This window comes from Lissotriton vulgaris, chromosome 10, assembly GCF_964263255.1.
Source record: "Lissotriton vulgaris chromosome 10, aLisVul1.2, whole genome shotgun sequence".
Classification (NCBI taxonomy): Eukaryota; Metazoa; Chordata; class Amphibia; order Caudata; family Salamandridae; genus Lissotriton; species Lissotriton vulgaris.
In genome coordinates this window covers 267,144,487-267,168,632 of record NC_141698.1, presented here as the reverse complement: position 1 = coordinate 267,168,632, position 24,146 = coordinate 267,144,487, and the positions used below count along the sequence as shown (strand labels likewise).

At 45.8% G+C, this 24,146-nt stretch overlaps 1 protein-coding gene across 1 annotated transcript in view; it reads right to left on the bottom strand.

The window, feature by feature from the left end:
- Positions 1 to 24,146, bottom strand: part of LOC147685096 (uncharacterized) — a 1,199,247-nt gene that overhangs the window by 1,056,090 nt on the left and 119,011 nt on the right. Inside the window, exons 4-5 of the mRNA XM_086940986.1 lie at positions 23,746 to 23,841; positions 5,432 to 5,551 (exon numbers count right to left, since the gene is read on the bottom strand). Of these exons, the coding sequence (XP_086797112.1) occupies positions 5,432 to 5,551; positions 23,746 to 23,841 (216 nt within the window). The remainder of the gene's footprint in view (positions 1 to 5,431; positions 5,552 to 23,745; positions 23,842 to 24,146) is intronic.

Genomic DNA, 24,146 nt, shown 5'->3' with positions numbered 1-24,146 from the left:
ATATACGCAGGTGTTTTAGAGTGCAACAGTACGCCACACATAGCTGGCCCCGATCGGGCTGCCTGGTACTGGACCTGGAGAAGGCCTTTGATTAATTGGAATGGCCTTATCTGGCGTCTTTGCTGCGTGAATACGAACTAGGGGAACACTACTTAAATATGGCTAATTTATTGTACCAACGGCCCACTGTCCGGGTTCGTACTGGTAGGTTAATCTCGGATTGCATTGGAGTGAGACAAGGGACATGTCAAGGCTGCCCACTATCTCTGTTATTGTTCTCCCTAGCTATGGAGCCTTTAGCAATGTTGCTCCGGAGAGATGGCGAGGAGTGGGGAATACAGTTGGGAGATGGGCTACAAGCCGTTTCCTGTATGCAGACGATTATTTGTTGTATCTTTGCGATGTCACTGCAATCCAGACGTCCATTGCAGATATACTTGAAACCTTTGAGGAGAAGTCAGGGCTCAGGGTTAATTGGGCCAAATCGGGGATCTATTCATTTAACACCGACACAACAGAGGAAGATGTGTCCTTGAATGGCACACTCCTTACATGGTATCCCACCATATTCAGATACTTTGGCATTTTTATATACGGATCGCCTGATGACTTATTGGAGGGTAATCTGCCGAGAGCAAACTCGGCCATACGAGCTCAAATGCAATTTTTGAAAACGCTTCCGCTGAATGTAATGAGCCGCATCACCTTGCTGAAAATGATCGTACTTCCCAAATTGCTATATTTTTTCTCAAATCTCCCACTTTATATCCTACTCAAGACATTCCGAGACCTGGAATGACTGTTCCGGGACTTAATATGGAATAAGGGGAGACCGCGTGTCGCTTTGTGGAAGATGTACGCTCCCACTAGCCAAAGTGGGCTGTCTGTCCCCAATATCAAATTGTATTATTTAGCTGCCCAGCTATAATGGGCGACAAAAAGGCTGGATGGCAGATGCCTGGAAGATACAGAGACCATGCACCAGCCCTGGACCCACTCCCAGGTTTATCACCTATTTCATCCTGTCACCAAACTTCCGCGGCCACCACAATTACATTTGGGATTAGCTCATAAATGTTACAAAAGAAGTTTATACCTTACCCATACGACACTTCCATATGCCCCGATTTTACCACTGATGGGGACACCAAGGGATAGGGCGGAGCTAGACACTTTGGGCGAGTTATATAGAGACTGCGCATTATTAGCATTTGAGAGGCTGGTCGAAGACGCTGAGTTGCCAGCAGACCAATTTCTTTTATACACTTCCCTCCTGAAGGCTTTGTCAGCCGCCTGGGGGGGATCTGGCAACTGAGCTGCCGACACATCTGTTAGTACAATATTTACATGTGATGGGAGCGGGCTCGCATGTGGTGCATTGGCTGGTAGAGGCGCTGCTCACACACACATTGAAGCTGATGCAAAGGCTCAGAGTAAAATGGGAGACAGATAGAGGCCAGCCTTGGACTGATAGAGAATGGGATGTCATAGTAGCGGGTGCTAGGAACATACCAAGGAACTCTAGGTTCAAGCTTATCCAAACATATTATACAGAGGGCATATCTTTCGCCAGACATGATAAATAGGTATTTCCGCATCGCCACCTCTGCATGTCCACTCTGCCAGTATCCTGATGCAGACCTGCTTCACATGCTGTTGGCTTGCACATCCCTTCTGCGTTACTGGCAAGAAGTAGTCACAGTCCTAGCTTCATGCACAGACATGCCACTGCCCTTGTCTTTGGAAGTTTTCCTTCTAAGGCTCTACACCAGATCCAAAAAAACACAAGTCACCTCGAGGTTCCGAGATTTGGGTCTAATTACTGCAAAACATCTAATTACTAAAAAATGGAAAAATGTAGCCCCTCCAGAGATAATTAGCTGGAAGCGTTCACTCATAATATGGGCACCGGCAGAAAGTACGGCACTACATAGAGAGGAGACAAGGGGCTCCGCAAATATACCATTGCGCAAAGCTGGGACAAATTGCTCACTGCCTTACAAACCGGCAACCCAATAGCAGTAGATAACGCCCTAACTGTTGATCTGTGATAAACACACTAGCCCCTCATCACTCAGCCAAATGGAGTAGACACGCTGCAGAACACACAGAGCAGAAAACTATTGCGCCCCCTGGTCCGCTCTGGATAGACACTTACACCCCATCCGTCCTCAGGCACAGATGTCCTCTTTGTTGGCAGGCTATTATGCTTCGTTATGCGCACTGCTTCAATTTTCGATTAGATATATGGCAATGCGGAAATGTACCGAAAATGCATATTCGTACCCAGTCATGCAAAATTGATGTTGTTTGTATTTTATAGATGGCAGACTTTCTTCTTATGTTATAAGTTTCAGTTTGATTTGTATATTTCAGAAAATGGGTCTTATTGGTACTCACCAGTGACTATTACTTGCGTTCTATCATCATATAATTCCTTTTTTTTAAATCACGTAGTAAATTGATGATCAGGCCTGAATGGCAAGATTCATATGTATAAGGTGTATAAACACAAGATCCTGTCTTAACAGTTCAGTTAGGACGTGTTATGAGGGCGATGTGGATAGTAATTATACCAATTTATAAATCATGATGTAGCAAAACTGTGGGCAATGGCATGCAGGGACACTAGAACACATGCTCATATAAGATACAAGATCTGTAATGGAGAATAGCACGCCAGTGTTAATCATATGCTGTTGCAATGGGTAATGCTATTCGGTATATGTTCTCTGTGTTTTTGCTTGAACATCTAAATATTTTTGTACGAAACCGTGATGATAGTCATGTAAAAATAAGAAAATACCAATAAAGATATTTAAACAAATAAATCAATACCAGACACAAAGTGGGGGCTAATCATGTCAAAAGAGGTACTTTCTCTCAATTGCACACTACGGAGAGAATTCCAACTGGGCCAAGGGGCAAGACAGGGACGCCACTTTCCTTCTACTTTTGACCTGGTGGTAGAGCCATTGGTGGAGTGGATGAGATGCAACGGATTAGTGGAAGGCCTCTGTTGGGACCCGGGGTGGGAAGATATCATCTCCATATATGTGGATGACCTACTTCTAAACTTGGAAGATGGGGAGCTACTGGACCAAAAAAGGACCCTGAATGATCAAGCCTAAGGGTGCTTGAATTAACCCCTTCCGTGCTGGCTGATGCGAGCACTCCCTCCCTGGTGCTGCGCATTACCGTTGCCCGACGCAGCCCCACCCACTCTTCTGAACGCCCGCATCGCGGCGGAATGTCCGCCGCAGTAAACAGGTTAAATACATTTCTAACACAAGCGGATATAAACATCTAGTGGCACAAATCTGTGGCATACCTGCTTACTGGGTGGCGGATGCCAAAAGGCTGGGAATGCCCGCTACAATGGTAATATAAGGGATTCAAATACCTGAGGGTGTATATCACTAAAGACCATAAAGAGTGTACATGCCAAAACTCAGTTTGGATCCTTCTCCAATACAAAGCAAAAGCAGACCAGCAGAGGAAGCTCCAGGTATCACTGATTGTAAAAGCAGAGCTTTATAAAACTATTACATTACCCACATTGTTGTTTATACTTTAACATATACCCTATGAGGTCACAGATAGTTTTTTCAAAACAGTTAACAGTGTAACAAAGTCTCTGCTCTGGGACAGATGAACTCCAAACACAGCATTAAGTACCCTGATCAAAAATGCATATGATGGGGGGATTGCCTTAAGGGACCTGAGATTATATGACAGGGCAGCTCAGATACTAGTGATGAATGATTGGGTGTTCGCTCCGCAACAAGAACCCTCACTGTTGGAGGACAGAAGGGCACTGACCTTATGAGTATACCTAGGAGAAATGCATGAATCCCCTAACCTAAAGGATATCCCAACAGCTATAGTTATTAAGATTTGGGGTAGAGAAACTCGAGAAAGCTAACTTTTGAAACACCCCAAAGGGAATCCATTATCCTAAAATACCTGAATAGGATCTCCTTGGTATTTCTAAGATAGGGCACATATAGGGAGCACACGGTATGCTAACATCTGAAGAACTCCTGTGACAGCCTGCTAATTGTTGACAACACTGCACAAACATGCAATCTCAAAGATATACAAACCTCGACTAAATATCTGCCAGCACCCTCTGGATAAACACAAGCATACATGGGAACAGGCTTTGGGAATCTTAGATGAAGCAGACTAGGGAGAGGTGTGCAAATGGCCCAAATAGGTAGCAATCAGAGCATGCTTTTGAAGGACACTGATCAAAATATTACATCAAGCACATTACACTTAAATATGGCTTTATATGATTGGTAAGACAGACAATAATAAATTCATGTGGATTTTTTTCAGATGGCTACACTGGAGCGTATGCTATAGACCTGTCCGAGGCTACAAAGGTTCTGGGCAAGTTTGCACTTTTTATTGCAAGGGCCACAGGCACTGAGGTAGATCTGAACACAAGTGTGAGTTGTCTGACAACATGTGAGGATCAGACATTGCCCAATATATGTTGATGCAATGTAACTTCGCCCTGCTAATAGCCAGAAGAGACACCGATATAATCTGGGGCCAGCAATACAATCCCTCTGTTAGCACAATGGGCACAGAACATGATCTGCTGCATGCAAGCAGAAGACACCACATATCAAGTGCAAAGCTATCCCCTGAAATTTGTGAAATTTGGGGCCTCTGGTGTGAGCTTCAAGAATATGACTAACAACACTTTGAAATGACATAGAATTGTTGATACACCGGTTTACGTATATGGCTATTAATGTTAGGACAGTTCTACAGATAAAGATTATGTAAAATGATTGGAGTCTAAACACTACGATAAAAAGCAATGATCAAGCCCCATAGGACTACACTGTCTCGATGAGAACTTTCAATTCACATGGTAACACACTCTTGTCTTCCACACGACTGTCATGGCAACATGATAAAACAGAACATTTTTAAAGCGCTTATCTTCTTTGGGATACAACCAGTCAACTAAAGGAGTGACACCGATTTCTCTGCTATGGATACACCCCAGTAAGCATTCTTATAGAATATTCTAGTTTACCTGTTTCATTGTTGACTGAGGAAGTTTTTAAGTGAAAGCCAAACAATCAAATGTAGTGTTAAAGCAGGACTAGGTAGCATTTGATACTCATTAGCTTACCAAATATAAGAAAATGGCTTTGGGCCCTCGACTGCTGCTTTCGTATTTCTGGCCTGTTAGTGCACATATGAGTGAGTCTGCCTTGGTTTCAAATGGATACAACATCTTACAGGTCTAATCTAGGCACTTCGGAGATAAAGTTGTTGTAGTGGTTACCCCATCACAATGGAGCGTCTATGTTCTGCCAATATGACAGCTTTAGGAACCATAACACTGAAGACATCTGTTACATAAATCCACATATTTTGGAAAGAATAGGAGAATGTCTCTCACCTGCTTCACCACGGGTGGTGCATTGTGACATGTGCTCTGCGATGTGCACTGAGACGCACAAGGGCTGGAGTCATGTTCCTTTGGTGATGGCTTCTGCTGTTCCAGAAAGTTCAGTACAATCTACATTCAACAAGAATCCATATTGTTGGCATCCACATAAAATCCAATATAAGAATTATCAAGATCATAAACTTATTGTTATGGTGAATTTACCTGTAGTATTACCTTGCAAAATCAATTTCCTTGTTAAAGTGAATTTCATTCTCTTTTTTTTTTAACAAACTTTATTTATGACTATGCCACACCACATAAAGTAAGAGATAATCAACAAAGACAGTCTTTTTTTTCTTTACCATATAGGTACCGGATAAGTGTCACATACAGATTCTGCGCATTTTCCACTAGGTAACATAGAAATCAAGGAGCATAATCTCTAGCGGCATTATTATTAATAAAACAGTAGAATTTCAACATGGGCATTGTCAATATAAAGCTACGTATGTTTAGAATTAACAAAATGGAACCTGGTCAATCATGTCCCCCCCTCCCACCACCCCTCCCGCCCGACTTCTGGTCGTTCCTACTTTAGTTTTCCTGGAAATCAAGGTAACTCACTATAGGCGTATTACTCCAAGGACTGTAGTATCCCAGGCTTGGAATGCGTTAGTCTGGATCTCAGGGCCTAGGGACATGGAGCCGCATGGCAACCTTGTGTGTTATGGGGTCAGGGCAGCCACTGGGGGTGACAAATGAAGCGATTCCAATTCAAGCAGCGTAGCCTCCCAGTCCATCGAGATGGGTTGTTTCCTCAGTCCCCTCTCTTCCTCCCTACGAAGAGCTGCACCCTCTGCCCTTCCCCATTGAAGCATGTCAGACTGCCAAGTGGATACCGCCGGACATCTGGGGGACTTCCACCTCATGGTGAGGGCTCTTACCGCTAATATGAGTGCCAGATCTGAAAAACTTTAATCATACCGTTTGAGCGCTTGCGGAGGCCTATGAGGCAATTTAGGACTTCATCCGGGACTGGGAGTTGGGTAACAGCATTCATCGAGTGGCAGACTCCCCCTCAGTAATTCCAGAGACAAGGGCAAGACCATAGCATATGAAGAAAGCCTGCCTCATCCTCTCTACAACAGGGGCAGCAGTGGGAGGAGTCCGGAAACATGCGATGGATCCTCTTCGGGGTAAGATACGATCTATGAAGGACCCTCGACAGAATAAATAATAATTTTGTGTTACGCGATACTTTTTGGGGATATTCCAGCATACATTTCCATGCCTTGTCAGTGATTTCAAGGTTAGAGTCCTCGGAACAGTGTGCTCTAAGGGAGGTGAGTGCAATTGCTGCATGTGCCCTGACGCCTGTGTATAACCACCTTACCAGGTGTCCTCCGGGTCGCATGTAGTGTTTATTTATTTATTTATTCAAGGTTTTATATAGCGCGAACAAGATCTTTGCAGATATCAGAGCGCTTTACAGACACAGGGGTAGGGGCAACCAGAGAGTGATTAAATACAATATTGGGTAAAATATGATAGCGTAGTAGAATAGGATAACAATCAAGTAATATATGAGAACCAGTAAACGATCATGTAACTAATAAAACCAAAAGCGGTGCAGAGTCTTAGATCCAGCAACAATAGATATCAGGTGAACTTAGGCCAAACGGATGCCTAGTACCTTTTTCTTAAAGCTTTCAGGAACAAGGGGTAGGGGCAACAGGAAGGTAGTTGGAACCAACTATTAGGAATAAAATAGTAGTCGGTAGTAAGTGAGATAGCCTAATAGGATATCAGTCATGTACAAATATACTACAATAGACAAACAGATAATCAGTACAGCAGCAACGATGCAGAAGTCTCTGTTCCAGCAGCAGAAGAGTTCAGGTGAACTTGGCCATAAGGATGGCTTTTACCTCTTTCTTAAAAAGTGCTGTGGAGGAGATACGCCTGGTTTCAGGAGGGAGTGCATTCCAGATCCTGGGCGCCATTCCTGAGAAGGAGCGTTTGCATGTTTTTTCCTTCCGGAATCTACGAGGTTTCAGGAGTAGATTTTTTGTACTTCTATTGGATCTCGAGCCTCCAGATATAGTCAGCTTTTGGGTGAGGTAGCTGGGTGACTTGTGGTGTACGGCCGAGTGTGTCATAACGGCTATTTTCAGCTGTATTCTGGCCTCAAAGGGCAGCCAGTTTAGGGATTTTAAATCAGGGGATATGTGCGAGTGTTTCCTAGAACCAGTGATGAGTCTCGCGGCAGCGTTCAAGGAGGCTCTTAGGGGAGCGGTTGTTGAAAGGGGGAGACCGCTATGGGTCACAATTCCGTAGTCTATGCGAGGGATGACTAGGGCCTGTACAGCAGTTTGGAAGTCCTTAGCTGGGAGGAAAGGTTTAAGTTTCCTCAAAGTGTTGACTTGGAAGTTAGCTCCTTTAGTGGCTATGCTAATGTGCTGCTGCATGTTGAGCTTGGCATCAAGTGTAATGCCTAAGGATTTCGCAGATTCCACAAAAGGTATACCAGGCTATGCTGTGGGGGTTCATCTCACTGTGGGACCCAGGTAGTCCTAATGTAATGTGTCACTGTGGGATGTAACAAGTATAAACGTGGGGGTGCTCCAGTGGCCTGCACAAAGGAGTAATGATCGAGTATAGGGCCATCGCCAAAGAATGCGCCAATGTCCTCCACCCAACTATCTGTCCAGTCCTGTATCCTGGCCCTCAAGAGTCTTCCTTGTGGTGTGGGGATACCCAGGATAGGGATTTTCATGGCGTAAGGGGTCGCTGAGGTTGTGTACAATAAGGCCTTCCTCCAGCATTGTAGGGCGGTCTTCAGTAGGGGAGGGCAATCTGGAGGGATCCTAGCCTTCGGTAACAGCAAGGAATGTAACTTACCCCGATCTATCCTCTGCGGCGTGAACCCAATCTCCTGCAGGTTTCTCCCCGCCGTCCAATACGATAACCATTGGAGCTGACTAGAGTAGTAGTAGCTTCGAAAATCTGGAACTCCCAGGCCGCCACCTCGTGTCTCTAGTTGGAGTTTCTGAAGGCTTATTCGTCTACGGATAGCCCCCCAAAGGAGGTTAACCAATATAGCATTCAATGTGTTAAAAATGGATTGTGGGAAGACCACGGATAGATTCACGAAATAGTAGAATAGGCGAGGCAGCATCACCATTTTTGAGTTGGCAATTCTTCCCATCACCGATAGTGGCAAAGAGGACCAGAAGACCACACTAGCACGGAAGGCCGTTATCGCCTGTACTATGTGGCCCTCAATCTGGTCCGCCTGTGTTCTGTAGACTTGGATGCCTAGATATTTAAAGGTGGTGGGAGTCACTGGTATGGTGTAAACACCAAACTGTAGGTGGGTTGGGTGTTGCGATTCCCGGAAGAAATACGTAGTCGATTTCTCAGGGTTTATAGCCAAGCACAAAAGTAGCAAATATGTTGGGTAGAGGGGCATTGTCAGCTGTCAGATCCCATATATACAGGAGTATATCATCTGCATGATGGATATTAAGTAATGTACCCCATTGATGGGAATGCTGAGCTGGGCCGCTGCGCCTCTGAGGACTATAGCTAATGTCTCCAGTGTAAGCACAAACAACAAGGGGGATAGTGGGCATCCCTGCCTTGTGCCCCTATAAATATTATATTGATCTGAGATTTAATGGCCTGTGCGTGCTCTGGCCGTGGGGGATGTAAATAATAAGCGAACCTATTTAATATACGTGTCCGGGAACCCAAACCGCTGCAGCGTCTCAAACATGAAGTCCCAAGAGAGGGAATCTAAGGCCTGCCTAAGGTCCAGTGCTATGCACCCTGCATCTTGGTAATCCCGTGGGGTGGCCTTCATTACGTAGTGTAGCCTTCTAGTGTGTAGGGAAGTACTCTGATTCGGTAGGAATCCACATTGATCACCGTGGATTAGTGTATAAAGGCGTGACTGTATGCAATTAGCGAGGGCCTTACTTAGAATGTTGTATTCAGTAGATAGCAAGGAGAGGGGCCTATAATTAGACAGCTCTAAGTTATCTCGTCCAGGTTTGGGTATCGATGTGACCAGCGCTTGCATAGTGGAATCTGGCAGGCGACCAGTCTCAAAGGCTACCTTATATATGGATTCCAGTGTGGGTACCATGGTCTCCGAGTCAGTATGGTAAAACTCGACTGGGAGTCCATCAATCCCAGCCGCTCAGTTACGATTCAGACCCTTAATTGCAGCACGGATTTCATTTTGAGTTATGGGGCCATCTATGTCTTTTTGTACAGCATCGGGGACTACCGGAAAGGGAAGATCTCATAGAAACTGTCATAGAAGGGCCTTCCACAGGAGCAGGGGGTGCGTAAAGCGCTTCAAGATGATCATAAAAGGCTGTGTTTATTTCTTTTTGTGCATGGACTATATGACCTGCACGTGTACGGATTCTAGTTATGACTGGCAGGTCCGGCCTATCCCTAAATATGCAGGCAAGCAGTGCACATGACCTGTCTGCTTCCGTGTGTTTCCGTTGAAGAAATGCTCTATGGTCTATTGTCCGCAGTATCTCTAATGTTTCTGTATGGTCTATGTGGGCGGACTGCAATGCTCCTCGTTTGACTGGGTCGGATACCGCCTCCTGTTCTAATGAGTCCAGTTGTTGTTCGATGCTTTTTAATCATTGGTGCTGCTCCTGTCTGGCCCCCACTAACTGCCAGAATGAAGCTCCCCTTACCACTACTTTCAGGGCATCCCATTCAATTAGGTTGGAGGAGGCCGTGTTCCAGTTTTCGGTCAAATAATTAGTAATAGTATTAGAGAGGGTTGGCGGAATGGGGCATCTTCTAGTAGTTGTGGATGTAATTTCCAGGTGGGGACTGGGGTGGGCACCATACCCCATCCAAGTGTAAGCTCTAGGGGGTTGTGGACGGAGAAGGTTTTCGCTAAATACGTGGATTGGTGGTTCCTAGTGATGATGGATCGGGAGCATATGAATCTGTCAATTCTGGTATGGAGACTGTGTACGGAGGAATAAAAGGAATATTCTTTGTGGGAAGGGTAAAGGCATCGCCATGCATCAGAGAGTGTCCACCCCTCTGCCCATGTAGTGACTAGGTCAGCCAGTTTGCTAGCGTTTGTACCATGTAAGGGCGGATGTGATCTGTCTAGGGCAGTGTTCAAAATAGCATTCCAAACCCCTCCCAGTATCCAAGGTATACCATCCCAATCCGCGAATACATTTACCCAGCCTATGTAAGAAACGGTTCTGGTCAAAGTTAGGGGCATAAACGTTGCCTGGGACCACCAGGGAGCCATCAAGCGTGCCTTTCACCAGGATGTGTCTGCCTTGGTCATCAACCCGGCGTTCCAGCTCAAGAAATGGTACCCCATGGCGTATCCAAATGCTCCCAACCCACGTACATTCCATGTGATAAGGTCTTACGACCCTCCAGTATTAACATTCCAAGGCATGTTCCCTGTTCCCAAAAACCTTAACAAAACTGTGCCCAACAATAATGTACAAGTAGTACAGAACAGATAACGGTGCATACGCTAATAGGGAAGCAGCCATCCTCATACACGGTCATGGTCACAGAAGGGCCTGTAACTCGACGGCTCTACGGAACTCCACCCTGGAGGGGGGGGGATGCGTACTCAAACATTTGTAAGAATAATCCGGAGCCCCTCTTGAACAGAACAGGACCCAAAACTTGGAGAGGTGTGTACTCTATACCAATGTAACTTACAATTCGAGCCCCCTTCATTACCAAACAGAGCACAGCAGGGTGATAACATTCATAGAAATCATTAAAAGTAAAAGGATATGATAATCTCTGAAGCGTGTAGTCCACTCCATCTGTGGAAGCCAGTACCACTGCGTCTTTCTCGGGCATTGTGGGCTCGCTGTCCGTGATCAGTTATTGATCATATCATCGGCTGTTCCGGGTGTGATTGTGGGGAAGAGAGTTATACTGTGTTCAGAGTCGGAATGAAGAGTACTGTCCTCCGAAACCGTGGACATTTTGTGTGCCTCAGTGAGGTATGGTAATGACGCGGAATGCTCAGAACAGTTGAACATTAAGCGCGGGGTGCGCCTAGGATGTGTTCTCGCCCCAATCTTATTTCTCCTTTATACTAACGACTTGGAGAAAACTCTAGTTGTGGTTGGAGCTGACGTGCCACTAGTTGAGAAAAAAGCTGTGCCAGCACTTCCTTATGCGGATGACGCAGTCCTTATGGCAAGGACTGCAATCGGCCTAAAAAGGAAAATGCTACTTACCAGTATGCATCTGTTCTTGGCATGTAGAGCTGCAGATCTGTACACTATGCATTAGATCGCCACCTGGTGTTGGGCTCGGATGATTGCAGGTTGTTGTCTTCTTGGAAGAAGTCTTTGTAGTCACGAGATAGGGTGACTCCTCCCTTGGACAATACTGTGCATGGGCATCGACTCCATCCTTAGATTGTTTTTCGCCATGATGGCAAATGATGGAGTTAGTAGAAGTAAAGAAAAAGATGTCCATGCGTGTGCATCGAAGTAAGATAAAACTGGAACAGATACAAGTCCCGGGGAGGCGGGAGGGCGTGTACAGATCTGCAGCTCTACATGCCAAGAACATATGCATACGGGTAAGTAGCATTTTCCGTTCGAGGCATATGAGCTGCAGATAGTACATATTATGTATTGATTGTGCCGCAGTGTCTCCCCTAGCGGTGGTCACCTGTATCCGTTGCAGTAGTTTGAAATAGAGTTCTAAAAACAGCTTGGCCTACTGCAGCTTGCTGCTTGGCTTGCACATCAACACAATAGTGTTTTGTGAAGGTGTGAGGTGTAGACCATGTTGCTGCCTTGCATATGTCCTCTAGGGGTATGTTTCTTAAGAAAACCATAGAGTCTCCTAGTTTGCGAGTAGAGTGGGCTCTAGGAGGAACTGTTAATGTATGTTTAGCTTTAATATAGCATATTTGTATACACTTTACGATCCACCTCGCAATCCCACCTTTGGAGATGGGGTTACCTTTGTGTGGAGGAGAGAAAGATACAAACAATTGTTTTGTTTTTCGAAAGGATTTAGTTCTATCAATATAGTATAAGAGAGCCCTCTGTCCAATGTGTGTAAAGCTATTTCCGCTACAGAGTCTGGGTTTTGGAAAAACACTGGTAACTCAACGGATTGATTTAGGTGAAAAGGAGTGATGACCTTTGAAAGAAATTTTGGATCAGATCGAAGAACCACTTTGTTAGGATGTATTTGAGAAAATGGTTCTTGTATAGTGAAAGCTTGTATCTCACTTACTCTTCTGAGAGAAGTAATGGCAACAAGGAAAGCTGTTTTCCATGTTAGGAATTGCAGTTCACATTTATGTAGAGGCTCGAAAGGGGGCCCCATGAGTCTTGTAAGGACAAGATTTAGGTTCCACACAGGAGAAGGTGGTAATCTAGGTGGGATTATTCTTTTTAATCCTTCCATGAATGGTTTAATTGCAGGTACTCTGAAGAGAGACATATGTTGCCTGTTTTGTAAATAGGCTGCAATAGCTGCCAGGTGCAGGCGTATGGAGGAATATGCCGAGCTAGACCTTTGTAAATGTAAAAGGTAGCCAATGATATTCTGGATGGAAGCATCCAGGGGATCAATTTGGTTATTATTGCAATAAATGGCAAATCTTTTCCATTTTGCTGCATAGCACGCTCTAGTAGTAGGTCTCCTAGCCTCTTTAATGATGTTCATACAGTCTGGTGGTAGGTTCAGATATCCAAACTCTAAGACTTCAGGAGCCAGATCGCCAAATTCAGTTGGTTTGGGTCTGGGTGTCGGATTTTTCCATGGTTCTGTGTTAACAGGGAGGGTGTGAGCCGAAGCTTTTGATGTGGAACCAGAGAGAGATCTAGCAGTGTGGTGAACCACGGTTGACGTGCCCATGTGGGAGCTACTAGGATCAATGTGAGAGACTGTTGTCTGAGCTTGCGCACTACTAATGGAATGAGTGGGAGAGGCGGAAAAGCGTACGCAAATCTGCCTTACCAGTTCATCCATATCGCATTGCCTTCGGACACTGGGTGTGGAAACCTGGCGGCGAAGGCTGGGCATTTTGCATTTTCGTGTGTGGCAAACAGATCTATGTGTGGGTGCCCCCACCTTTGGAAGAATGGTTGAAGAACTTGCGGATGTAGTTCCCATTCGTGAATCTGTTGTGACTGCCGACTTAACAGATCTGCTATCTGATTGTGAACTCCTGGAAGGTGTTCCACTAACAGATGTATGTTTTGAGGAATGGCCCATCTCCAAATGTTCTGTGCAAGCTGGGACCGTTGCAGAGAGTGTTCCCCCCCCGTTTTTGTATATAGTACATAGCTGTCATATTGTCCGTCCGGATAGGACAGCTTTGTTTTGTACTTGAAGTTGAAAAGTCTTGAGTGCTAAGAATATTGCTAGCAGCTCTAGATGGTTGATATGTAACTGTTTCTGTTGATTGGTCCATTGACCTTGAGTTGCGTGATGTAAGAGACTGGCTCCCCACCCTGTGAGGGATGCGTCCTTTTTGAGTACTACTTGTGGAACAGGCTCGAGGAACGGCCGCCCCTTTGTCAAGTTTTTGGTGTTCCATTACTGCAGAGCGCGATGCGTGCGGCTGCCGACCAACACCAGGTCTTTGAGCTGACCTTGAGCTTGGTTCCACTGTTGTGCTAGGCACTTGTATTGGACGCATTTGCAATCTTGCGTGAGGTACTATGAAGATGCAAGATGTCATCATGCCTATTAGTCTCATGAACATCCTGGCTTGCAGACACTGTTGATGTTGGAAAGTGTTGACTAAGGCTTGAATGCGTTGTATCCTGGCTGGACTGGGATACGCTAGGGCTGTAGACGTGTTTAGTGTAGCCCCTAGATACTGTTGTATATGCGAAGGCTGCAGGTGCGACTTGGTGTAGTTTATTGTAAACCCTAAGTCGTGCAACGTTAGAACTGTTTGATGTGTGTGTTGAACACACTGATTGAATGACTTGGCTTTTATGAGCCAGTCGTCCAGATAAGGGAAAACATGTATTTGTTGTTGTCTGAGATGTGCTGCTACCACTGCCAGGCACTTTGTGAATACACGTGGTGCCGTTGTCACTCCGAATGGAAGGACTTTGAACTGATAATGTTGTCCTTCCAGTACGAACCTGATATACTTTCTGTGAGCAGGATGTATGGGGATATGGAAGTAGGCGTCCTTTAAATCTAGTGTTGTAAGGAAGTCGCCTTGTTGCAGCAGTGGAAGCACTTGTTGTAGAGTGATCATGTGGAAATGATCTGATTGTATGTACTGATTGAGGGGCCTGAGGTTTAGAATTGGCCTTAGTGTTCCGTCCTTCTTGGGGATTAGAAAGTACAGTGAGTAAACCCCCTTTCCTTGTTCTTTTAAAGGGACTATTTGAATAGCATCTTTTTGTAGAAGTGATAGAACCTCCAATTGAAGCAGAGTCAGATGGTCTGTAGACATTAGACGTTGCCTGGGAGGTATGGTTGGGGGAGTTGCTGTACGTTCTAGGCAGTAGCCATGTTGGATAATCTGTCTCACCCACTTGTCGGTTGTAATGGAGTTCCAGACAGGCAGGAACTGTGTTAATCTGCCCCCTACAGGAGTGGAATGCTGCGGGGGAGCAGAGAGAAGTCACTGTTTTGTGGCAGAAGAGGATTGATTGTTATTGTTACCGCAACCTCTTCCTTTGTTATTATTGCCTCTGTATCCTCCTCTAAAGTATCCCTTGTTGGAGGACGTTTGTGATTTGAAAGATGTTGTAGTGTCTGCTCCAGACTGTTTGGAGCCTCCTCTGTAGGAGCGACGAAAGGAGCTTCTAGCTGGTGTAGACTGTAAAGCCTCCATAGACTTTGCGGTGTCGGTATCTTTCTTCATTTTTTCTAGTGTAGAGTCTACTTCTGGGCCAAATAACTGGTTCTGGTTAAATGGTTGGTTTAAAATGGTGGTTTGCACTTCTTGTTTAAACCCTGAAATGCGTAACCACGCATGTCTCCTAAGTATGACACTGGTATTTACAGCAGCCCTGGATGCTGTGTCTGCGGCATCCAGTGCACATTTTATAGAGGCATTGGAGATTAGCTTGCCTTCTTATATAAGGTCCTTTGCTTGAACCTTATACTGATCTGGTAGGTGCTCAAGTAGTTTTTCTAATTGATCATAATGAGCCCTATCATAGCGAGAGAGGAGGGCTTGTGTATTGGCTATACGCCAAATGTTTGTAGCTTGTGCAGCTATTCTTTTACCTGACGCATCAATCACTTTTGATTCCTTGTCAGGTGGGTGTGCTTCTCCAGAAGTCTGAGAATTTGCCCTCTTTCTAGCATTGGCCATCACTAATGAGTCTAGTGGTAGGTGGCCTTTTATGTAGCCTGGATCTGTGGGTGCTGGTCTATATTTTGTCTCTATTCTAGGGTTTAATATCCTAGGGCCAGATGTAGGTGGCCAGATACCGGTCGATAACGGCCGATTTCGGCCGTTACCGACCGGTATTTGGGTATTGAAATGTAGGGGGCCTTTATTTTACAGAATCAGTAAATTTACTGATTCGGTAAATTTACTGATTCTGTAAAATACAGAATCAGTAAATTTACCGATTCTGTAAAATACAGAATCGGTAAATTTACTGATTCTGTCAATCCAGATGTAGGTGGCACTGCAAACAGTGCCACAGGCCCCTAAGAATTCGTTATTTACCATGTAATACTATTGCATGGTAAATAAAGAATTCCTGTGTACATGCACATCTGTGCATGTACACCTGTGCCACGTGGCACACATACATGCCCTAAGGGCATGTATGTGTGCCACCCTGTGACACCCTGTCCCCCTTGGCAATACGGTATTTTTACCGATTCGGTAATTACCGAATCAGTATTTGCCATGGATTCCTATGGGCTTCAAGGCCCATAGGAATCAATGGCAAATAACGATTCGGTAATTACCGAATCGGTAAATACCGAATTCTACCGATTCGGTATTTGTTACCAAATAATTACCTACATTAGATTTACCGATTCATGAATACCGAATCGGTAAAATTCGGTATTTATGAATCGATAAATCTAATTTACCTACATCTGGCCCCTAGTGAGTACAGGGTCTTTAAATACCTCTGGACCGTGGTTTATGACCCCTCTTATCATGGGAAAATTTTAGCAGACCGCTGAGACTGCTCAAAGGTATCTAGGAGAAAATCTTCCTCAACGTCATCGGAGTCCATAGGGACCCCATGGTAAACAGCAGCCCTGTTTAACAGGTGACCAAAACCAATGGTATCTTCTGGAGGGGAAGGTTTTGATGTGTATGACTGCGGTTCAGGAATGTCAGGCACATTTGGGTTTGTAAAGTCCCATATAGGCACGTTTTTGGGGTTTGAAAAATTCCATATACCCTCATCTACATGGAATGAATCAGGTTCTTGCATGTCCTCCCCTCCACCCAAATTGTATTCATCATCATTCTGCTGTGAGGAATGTGATGATAATGGGGAATGTACAGGAGAAGTTCGAGGTGACATTTGAGGAGGAACAGGAGAAGGAGGAAGAGAAGTTCTAGGAGAGGAAGGGTGCATATGAGATGTTGCACTGTCCTTTTTCTTGGCAGGAACCACAGGTGTGGGTGGTGCATCTGATGGTCTCTTCTTGTGAGGTGTAGCACCTACATGACCTGTCTTTGGGTCGATGTAGATCTTCTTTTGTCGAGGATCTGGTGTAAAAAGTTCCTCCTGCTCTACAACCTTCTTGGGCGACGATTTTTTCGGTACCAGGGGAGGTTACATGTGTCTTTAGCCTTGGGAGTTGTTATAACGTTCTGTGGCGTAGTTTTCGGTGCCGAATGTGTAGTTTGCGGCTTCGTAGGCATGTTCGAGGTTTTGGGCATCTCGGAATCAGGCTTTGTGTACTTCGGCCCAAGGGTTTAGAAGTGGACGCTTCGGAGCCGGTGCTTCTTTTGGTTTCGGTACCGGTACGTCTATGTTTCGATGCCGGTACTGTTTTAGGCTTTGGTGCCGAAGGGTCTTTTGGCGTCGGCGTCAAGGCATCTTTAGTTTTCGGTGCCGATGGGAGAGGCTTGCTCGGTGTCGAGGCACAAGAAGGCTTAGTTGTTTTCTTTGGAGCCGGGCTGGAAGGCAGGGCTTTCGAAGCAGGTATACGGTCTCGACTGGGCCCCTTGGGCGGAGTGCTAACCTTTGCCTTCGGTTTGGACAGAATATGTGGTGCAGGGGCAGAAGTACTCACGCGTTGGCCAGATGGAATGGAGTCATCGGAGTCGTCTGCCTCTGATACGATCTGGAGATCAGGTGAGACTTCTTCAGGAACGAGGGGAACCTCTTCATCGAAGATGTCCTCCGCTGCTGGAGCTGATCTCCTCATTTCGTGTAGACTGGCTCTCCGATCTCGGATTGTTTTCTTCGATCGGAAGGATGCACACGCTGTGCAGGTCGACTCATCGTGTTCCGGCGATAGACAGAGGTTGCAGACCTCGTGGTGGTCGTTGTGTGGGAACTTTGCTCGACATACCGGGCATCTTTTGAACGGAGTTCTTTCCATGTGGTGTAGGACGCATGGCGTCGGTAGGCACAACGGCCCGCGTCGATGACCGGAAAGGAACTGATGACGTCGAAAGTATCGTAGTCGATGTCGAAGGTAGTTTGTAGAAGTTTCTGAAAGTTCTGCGCTTCGAAGTTGCTGTAAAGTATTTTTCTAGCCGGAGCGGAGAAACTTTCATCCGAACCCAGTGGTGGAAAAAAACAATCTAAGGATGGAGTTGATGCCCATGCGCAGTATTGTCCAAGTGAGGAGTCACCTATCTCGTGACTACAAGACTTCTTCCAAGAAGACAACAACCTGCAATCATCAGAGCCCAACACCAGGTGGCGATCTAATGCATCGTGTACAATCTGCAGCTCATATGCCTCCAACACTCATTTCCAGCTATGCCAACTTTATGAAGGACTTGGGGCTGGAGCCAAACTATAAGAAAAGTTTTGTCATGATTTGTGGCCCCAAAAATACCAAGTCCTGTAGCCTGAATATAGAGGGTAGAAAGCTGGAAAGGGTTAGTTCCTTCCCGTACTTAGGCCTGGATTTTGATGAAGGCTGTACATGGCATACCTGCATAAATAATAGAATAATAAGATCCACATGCGCAATTGGTACTACTTATTCACTTGCTATGTCCATAGGTAAAAAGCCCATAGCCCCAATTTTAGAGATTTATAAGCGCAAATGTATTCCAATTTTAACATATGATATGGGGATCTGGGGTTGTAGAGATGTTTTTGCTATGCAGCTGGAGGAGAATAGATGTTGCCGTAGAGTTTTAGGAGTGCCCCCTTCCTCGCCACATTTTCCCCTCCATTTGGAGCTAGGTCCTGAGTATGTCCAAGATACCATAAATGCAGCACCTCTAGCTACCTGGTGTTCTATCTGGACAAATGAAGAGGCTGATTTTAATCGGGCAATTTTCAGAGACTGGTTAAGCTGTACTCATGGTCTTTGTATCCCCTAGCTCAAATACATTAAAACTGGCCTTACGGAACTTGGTTACTCCTCTTTGTTTGAGTACCCAGATCTAATTTGCAAAAGGGATCGACAGAGGGTATTGGTGAGCTTTCGGAAACATAAAGAATCGTCTAGGGAACTGTCCGAAGTAGCCAAACCCACTGTCAGGGATTATTGCCTTATACAAGTACCTCCCTATATTGCCTTGTATTTACTATATGTAAATAATGTGCCCAAAAGGAATCTGCTGACTAGATTCAGGATGGGGTCATTTCGGTGGTTGGCATGCTTTCACCATGGTCAGTATTCTTCGGAATCTATTACTATCTGCCCTTGTGATGAACATTCAACTCAAACCATTTTACATTTTGTCTTTTTTTCCCCCTTTTATCTTCCATTTACCAGTAGATTTTTAATACCTCGTTTGCGCACACACACATTTTCCAAGTGCAAAGCGGCTTTGTATTTTCTGCATCAACTCCATAACCATGATGTTTGCTTTGCTGTTGGGAGCTTTTTGAAGTGTATTTTAGCAAAGAGAAGAAGCATGTAGTTTTATTTCCAATGCACGTTACTATTTTCCTGCATGGATTGTATCTGTATTGCTGCTAAAATGTCCACCCCTGCTGCTAACCTTTTTATAGGATTGATTTTTATTATTCATGTACTATTGGTTATATATGTGCTGCTATTTATGGCTACTGTTGTCTTTTGCACTATTAGATAATATCTGCTGCTATTTATGAACCTATTTGCTTTGCATTGTCACTTTAGTTCAGAGACACAATTCCAGTGTTTGCTTACTGTTGTACTCTTTTTAAATGGAAAATTAGTTTTGTATTGTTGAGACGTGTATGATTTTATTTGATGTTTTTAATATGGTGTATCTTTTATGACCTTCTTCGGAAGGACGAATAAATAAAGAATTGAATTGTGTGCATCTTCACGAAATGCACCGGCCACCGCAATCGCTCCCTCCTGATCCCGTTGTTGCTGCTCTCGCGATGGGCCCGCGCCTCCTTTGGTCCGGTTGGAGTTCTGGGAGCGATGAGAGTTCCGTTTTGGGAGTTTATCTGAGTCCTGTGAGGAGAAGTCCATGTGGTTGGTTTGGCTAGAACCGATGCACATAACTTCCATCCATTCCTCGGCATCTGCTGGACTTTCAAAAAAGTTTTTTTTGTCATGAATAACTTTCAGCCGGGCTGGGTATAAAAGTGCGTATTTCAGTTGTGCTTTCTGGAGTTTTTTCTTTATAGCCTGGTAGGACGATCTCTGTCATTGTACCATGATGGTATAGTCGGGGCACAATGATATACAGTGGTTTTTGAACTGGATTAGTGCCTTTTCTCTCGCTTTCTGCAATAAGACGTCGCGGTCCCTATAGTTGAGAATTTAAGCTATCAGAGGGCGGGGCGGTGCGCCAGGTCTGGGTTTTCCTGTCGGAATTCTGTGGGCGCGTTCGACGCAAAAGTACGGGGATAGTCCCTCGGGAGCCACTTGTCTCTGAACCACTTCTCCATAAAGTCTGTTGCCTTATTCCCTTCGCTGCGTTCAGGTAGGCCAATAACGCGTATAATATTGCGTTTGTTTCTGCCCTCCGCATATTCCAACCGGCCAATAAGGGTCGTCATCTGTTGCTGTAGTTGCTGCAAAGTAGACGAGTGTTCTGCAACTCTGAGAGCAAGGTCTGCAATGGATTGGTCATGGTCCTTGACCGTGTCAGCCAGTTTACTGTGGTCCGCCCTAAGTAGGGTTAGTCCTGTGGTGAGGGTACCCATCTGTAACTCGAGCGCCGCTCTAAACTCATGGATCTCCTTGAGAATGAGGTCTAGTTTATCAGGTGCTCCATTGGTGTGTCCGGTAGAAGCTGCTCCAGGCGAGGAGGGCCGGCTAGTGTGTCCCGTCATGTTGGAGAGGGGTCAGCTTCCTGTTGTCCCTCCAGCGTCTTCGCTCGGACCCTTCCCATGACATAAATTTTCCACTAATCTCAGAGCTAGCCCGTTTCAGTAGGTAGGCCCAAAGGGGTATTGGCAGTGTCCCGGGCAGTGGTATTGTGCTGCCCTGTTGTACCTCAGTGTGTGCTGACTTGGTATTGGCGTTGAAACAGGGAGTAAGGAATATGGCGTCACGTCAATTAGACAAAAACAGGACCGAGCGGTCTAGCGGTAGTGGACCGTGGCGCACTAAGGTTGGCGGGTAGGGACTCTGTCCAATATCAGCTGGCGTATCCTCTCCTGTACATTAGCTATGGTACATAACGCGGCGGTAACACACTATATGCTCCCCAGCCAGCGTGCAGGCTTCATGCGTAGAGTGTGGACCTACTTCCGGGGGGGATGCCTACTGCATTAGCAAGTACCAGGGTTCAGTATAAGGAAGCTCTGTACTGTGTAGGAAGGTGATAGAAGGGGTCCCAGCATCAGCCATGCGGTATTCACCGTTCTCGGTGGCCATTCCTCGGGGTCCTCAATGACCGACTATATCAACTTAACCCCGGTTAATATTCTGTCATCAGAGGGTGCCTCCACCTGCATTTCTCAGCTTGTTAGGCCTTGGGGCAAATTGCAGGAATCATTGTGGGGCCATGGAACTTTGTCACTCACCGCCTCGTCCGTAGAGGAGTCTCCCCGGCAGGTCGCCGCCTCTCCACCTTGGTGCGGGCCCCCAGGGGCAGCCCGGGCCCCATGTGCACTCGTGGTTAGCGCACTGGGGGTATCCTGCGGTGTACCCGCCCCTTAGAGGTGCATGGGGCACAGGTAGGGCACCTTGCACCCGGAGTTAGTATAGTCCACTGTTTTCAAGCCCAGAGCGGGTCCCGTACTATAGCGCGGCCGGGCAGCCGCGCCGCGCGCGGGCTCACACTCCACCCTGGGCCTCGGCCTTCTCCCGGTTCCAGCAACAGTCAGACCCAGGTCTTCGCAACCAGTGTATCGCCAGTTCCAACCTCCACACCAGCCTGCAGAGTCAGGGGCGGACTACGTGAGTCGGGCCGGGACCACGCGGCCCCTCCACTCACCGCGCCGGCCTCCTGTGCGCTCCTCCCGCACACCTCCGCCGTCCTCCCTCTGTGTGTCCCCGGGCAGCCTCTTCTTCAAACAACGCGCTCTCCTGCCGCAGCACGCCAGGGATGATCGAAGGAACCCCTGCCCCTCGAGGATGACTACGGGGCAGGCAGGGCACCAGTGAGTGGGCATCGAGGGGGAGAAGCCAACGTCCTCCGGGCCAAGGGGAGGCCCCCAACTGCAACAAGCCCAGCCGGTTGCGCGGGCCCCCGCTCTACTCCAAGCCCCGGTCTCCGCCCAAGGTTAGCGGCGGGTAGGCCCTGGACTGTGTCGTCGGTGCAGAGCGGTTTCCAGTGCAGATCGAGTCACTCCTCCATGCAGGGGGTTCCGACGCTCCGTTATCTATGTCCCCAGGCTTGTAGTGGCCGAGGGTACGGCGCAGGAGAAGTGAATCCCCCCCGGAGAGTCCGGAGCTCTATCGGGTCACAACCGCCATCTTAGACGGCTAGCCACGCCCCAAGTGAATTTCATTCTCAATGTGAGTTCCATTTAAGAACAAATTTCATTTTGGAACTGCTTTTGCAATGAAATTCCATTTTGAAAAGAATTTCTCTTCAGGAATTAATTTTCCTTTCAGACGGCATATCCATTTTATAAGTCATTTATAATGTAATTCCCTTGCAGAGACCATTCTGCCATAGAGAGAAGTCATTTTTACAGAGAATCCCCTTTTATTAAGAGTTTAGTTTTAAGAAGTAACCAATTTTATAGTGCATTCCATTTCACTGTTCAATCCAGTTTAATGGGAAATTCCTTCAAGAGGGTTGTCCATTTTCGAGTTAATTCAATTTGCACAAATTCCTTTACGTTGAATTTCCCTATCATAATTAATTTCCAGTGTACAATGAATATGCATTTTGGAATTATTTTCTTTATAGAGGCATCTTTTCTTTAGAGTGATTTTTTAAAAGATTTTTATTAACAAGCTCAAGGTAAGAGTGAAGTAACTCCTAGAGCAAGTATGTTGGTGAGTGAGTAATATCCCACGCCTTCCAAGTGATGCATCAATGGGCAATAAAAGAAATGACAGTATATAACAACTATTAAGTCTTAAACTAATGAATACAAACTGGGTGTACCGTATGTTCATGGAAGTGCTATACCTATTTAGTATATCCTAGAAAGAATAGGGGTAGCAGAGGACACTGGGTGAACTTTCACGTTGAATTGTCTTCAGTTGTCTAACTGGCTCAGTACCTAGGATGCTAGACCTTAAGGCTAGGTGAGTCTTGCATACCTCTTTATCATGGTGTGTGATGTCCAGATTACAAAGGAATGAGGTGGTTCTGTCAGTAACTTTGATATAAGGTATGTTGAATTTTAGAGCAAATGGAAGTAGCACAGTGTTGTAGCAGACCCTTTGAAGTGGGCAGTGATTATCACACAAAGTGGGAGTTTGAGGTCGGGGAAATTCTATCTAAATCTTGCGAGGTGACATGCTGCCAGCGAAGAAAGAAAACATTTCTTGCAGGGCAAGCAGATAGACCTAATTGGATCACTCAAGTGAAGACATTGGTGTAGCACCAACATCTTAAGACAAATATAAGGGCCAATATACAAAATGTTAGCTGACACGATCACTTCTCCAATCCTCAAAATTATAAGGAATTTAGCTTGAAGGAGGAGGAGGGCAAGCGTAGCAAGCTTTCCATATGCTCACAGCAGATCAGGGCAGGGGCTTGGAATGAGATCAAACATTTAGTTAGCTCTTCTCCCAGAAACAAGGTACACACTTAGACTCACTTGATTCACCAGTGGTTGGGGGGTATGGCACATGTTGTGGGAGGCACACTGGGATGGGCAGGCACCTGGTAGGGTTTCCTTCTGCGGCTTCTGCTCCTGTAACAGAAAATAGCAAGGATCAACATACAAAATATATACTTATCTGTTACTTGCTCAGTTTATATTAATGAATGCGATTAGAGTGCATATGAAACCAGTTGGTAATATTCCTTTATTACAAAACCGTCCACAATCCCTACTTCATCATCATATCAGTTGTCTAGTCTACCTTACTCCTAGAACACAACAGTTCCTCAAAAGCAATTCAGGGACACACTGAAGTAATTACAATCTAAAGTAACATGATTTCACAAGCAAGACACTTCACTTCTGTATTTTTCACTCTTGAACAATATTGGGGC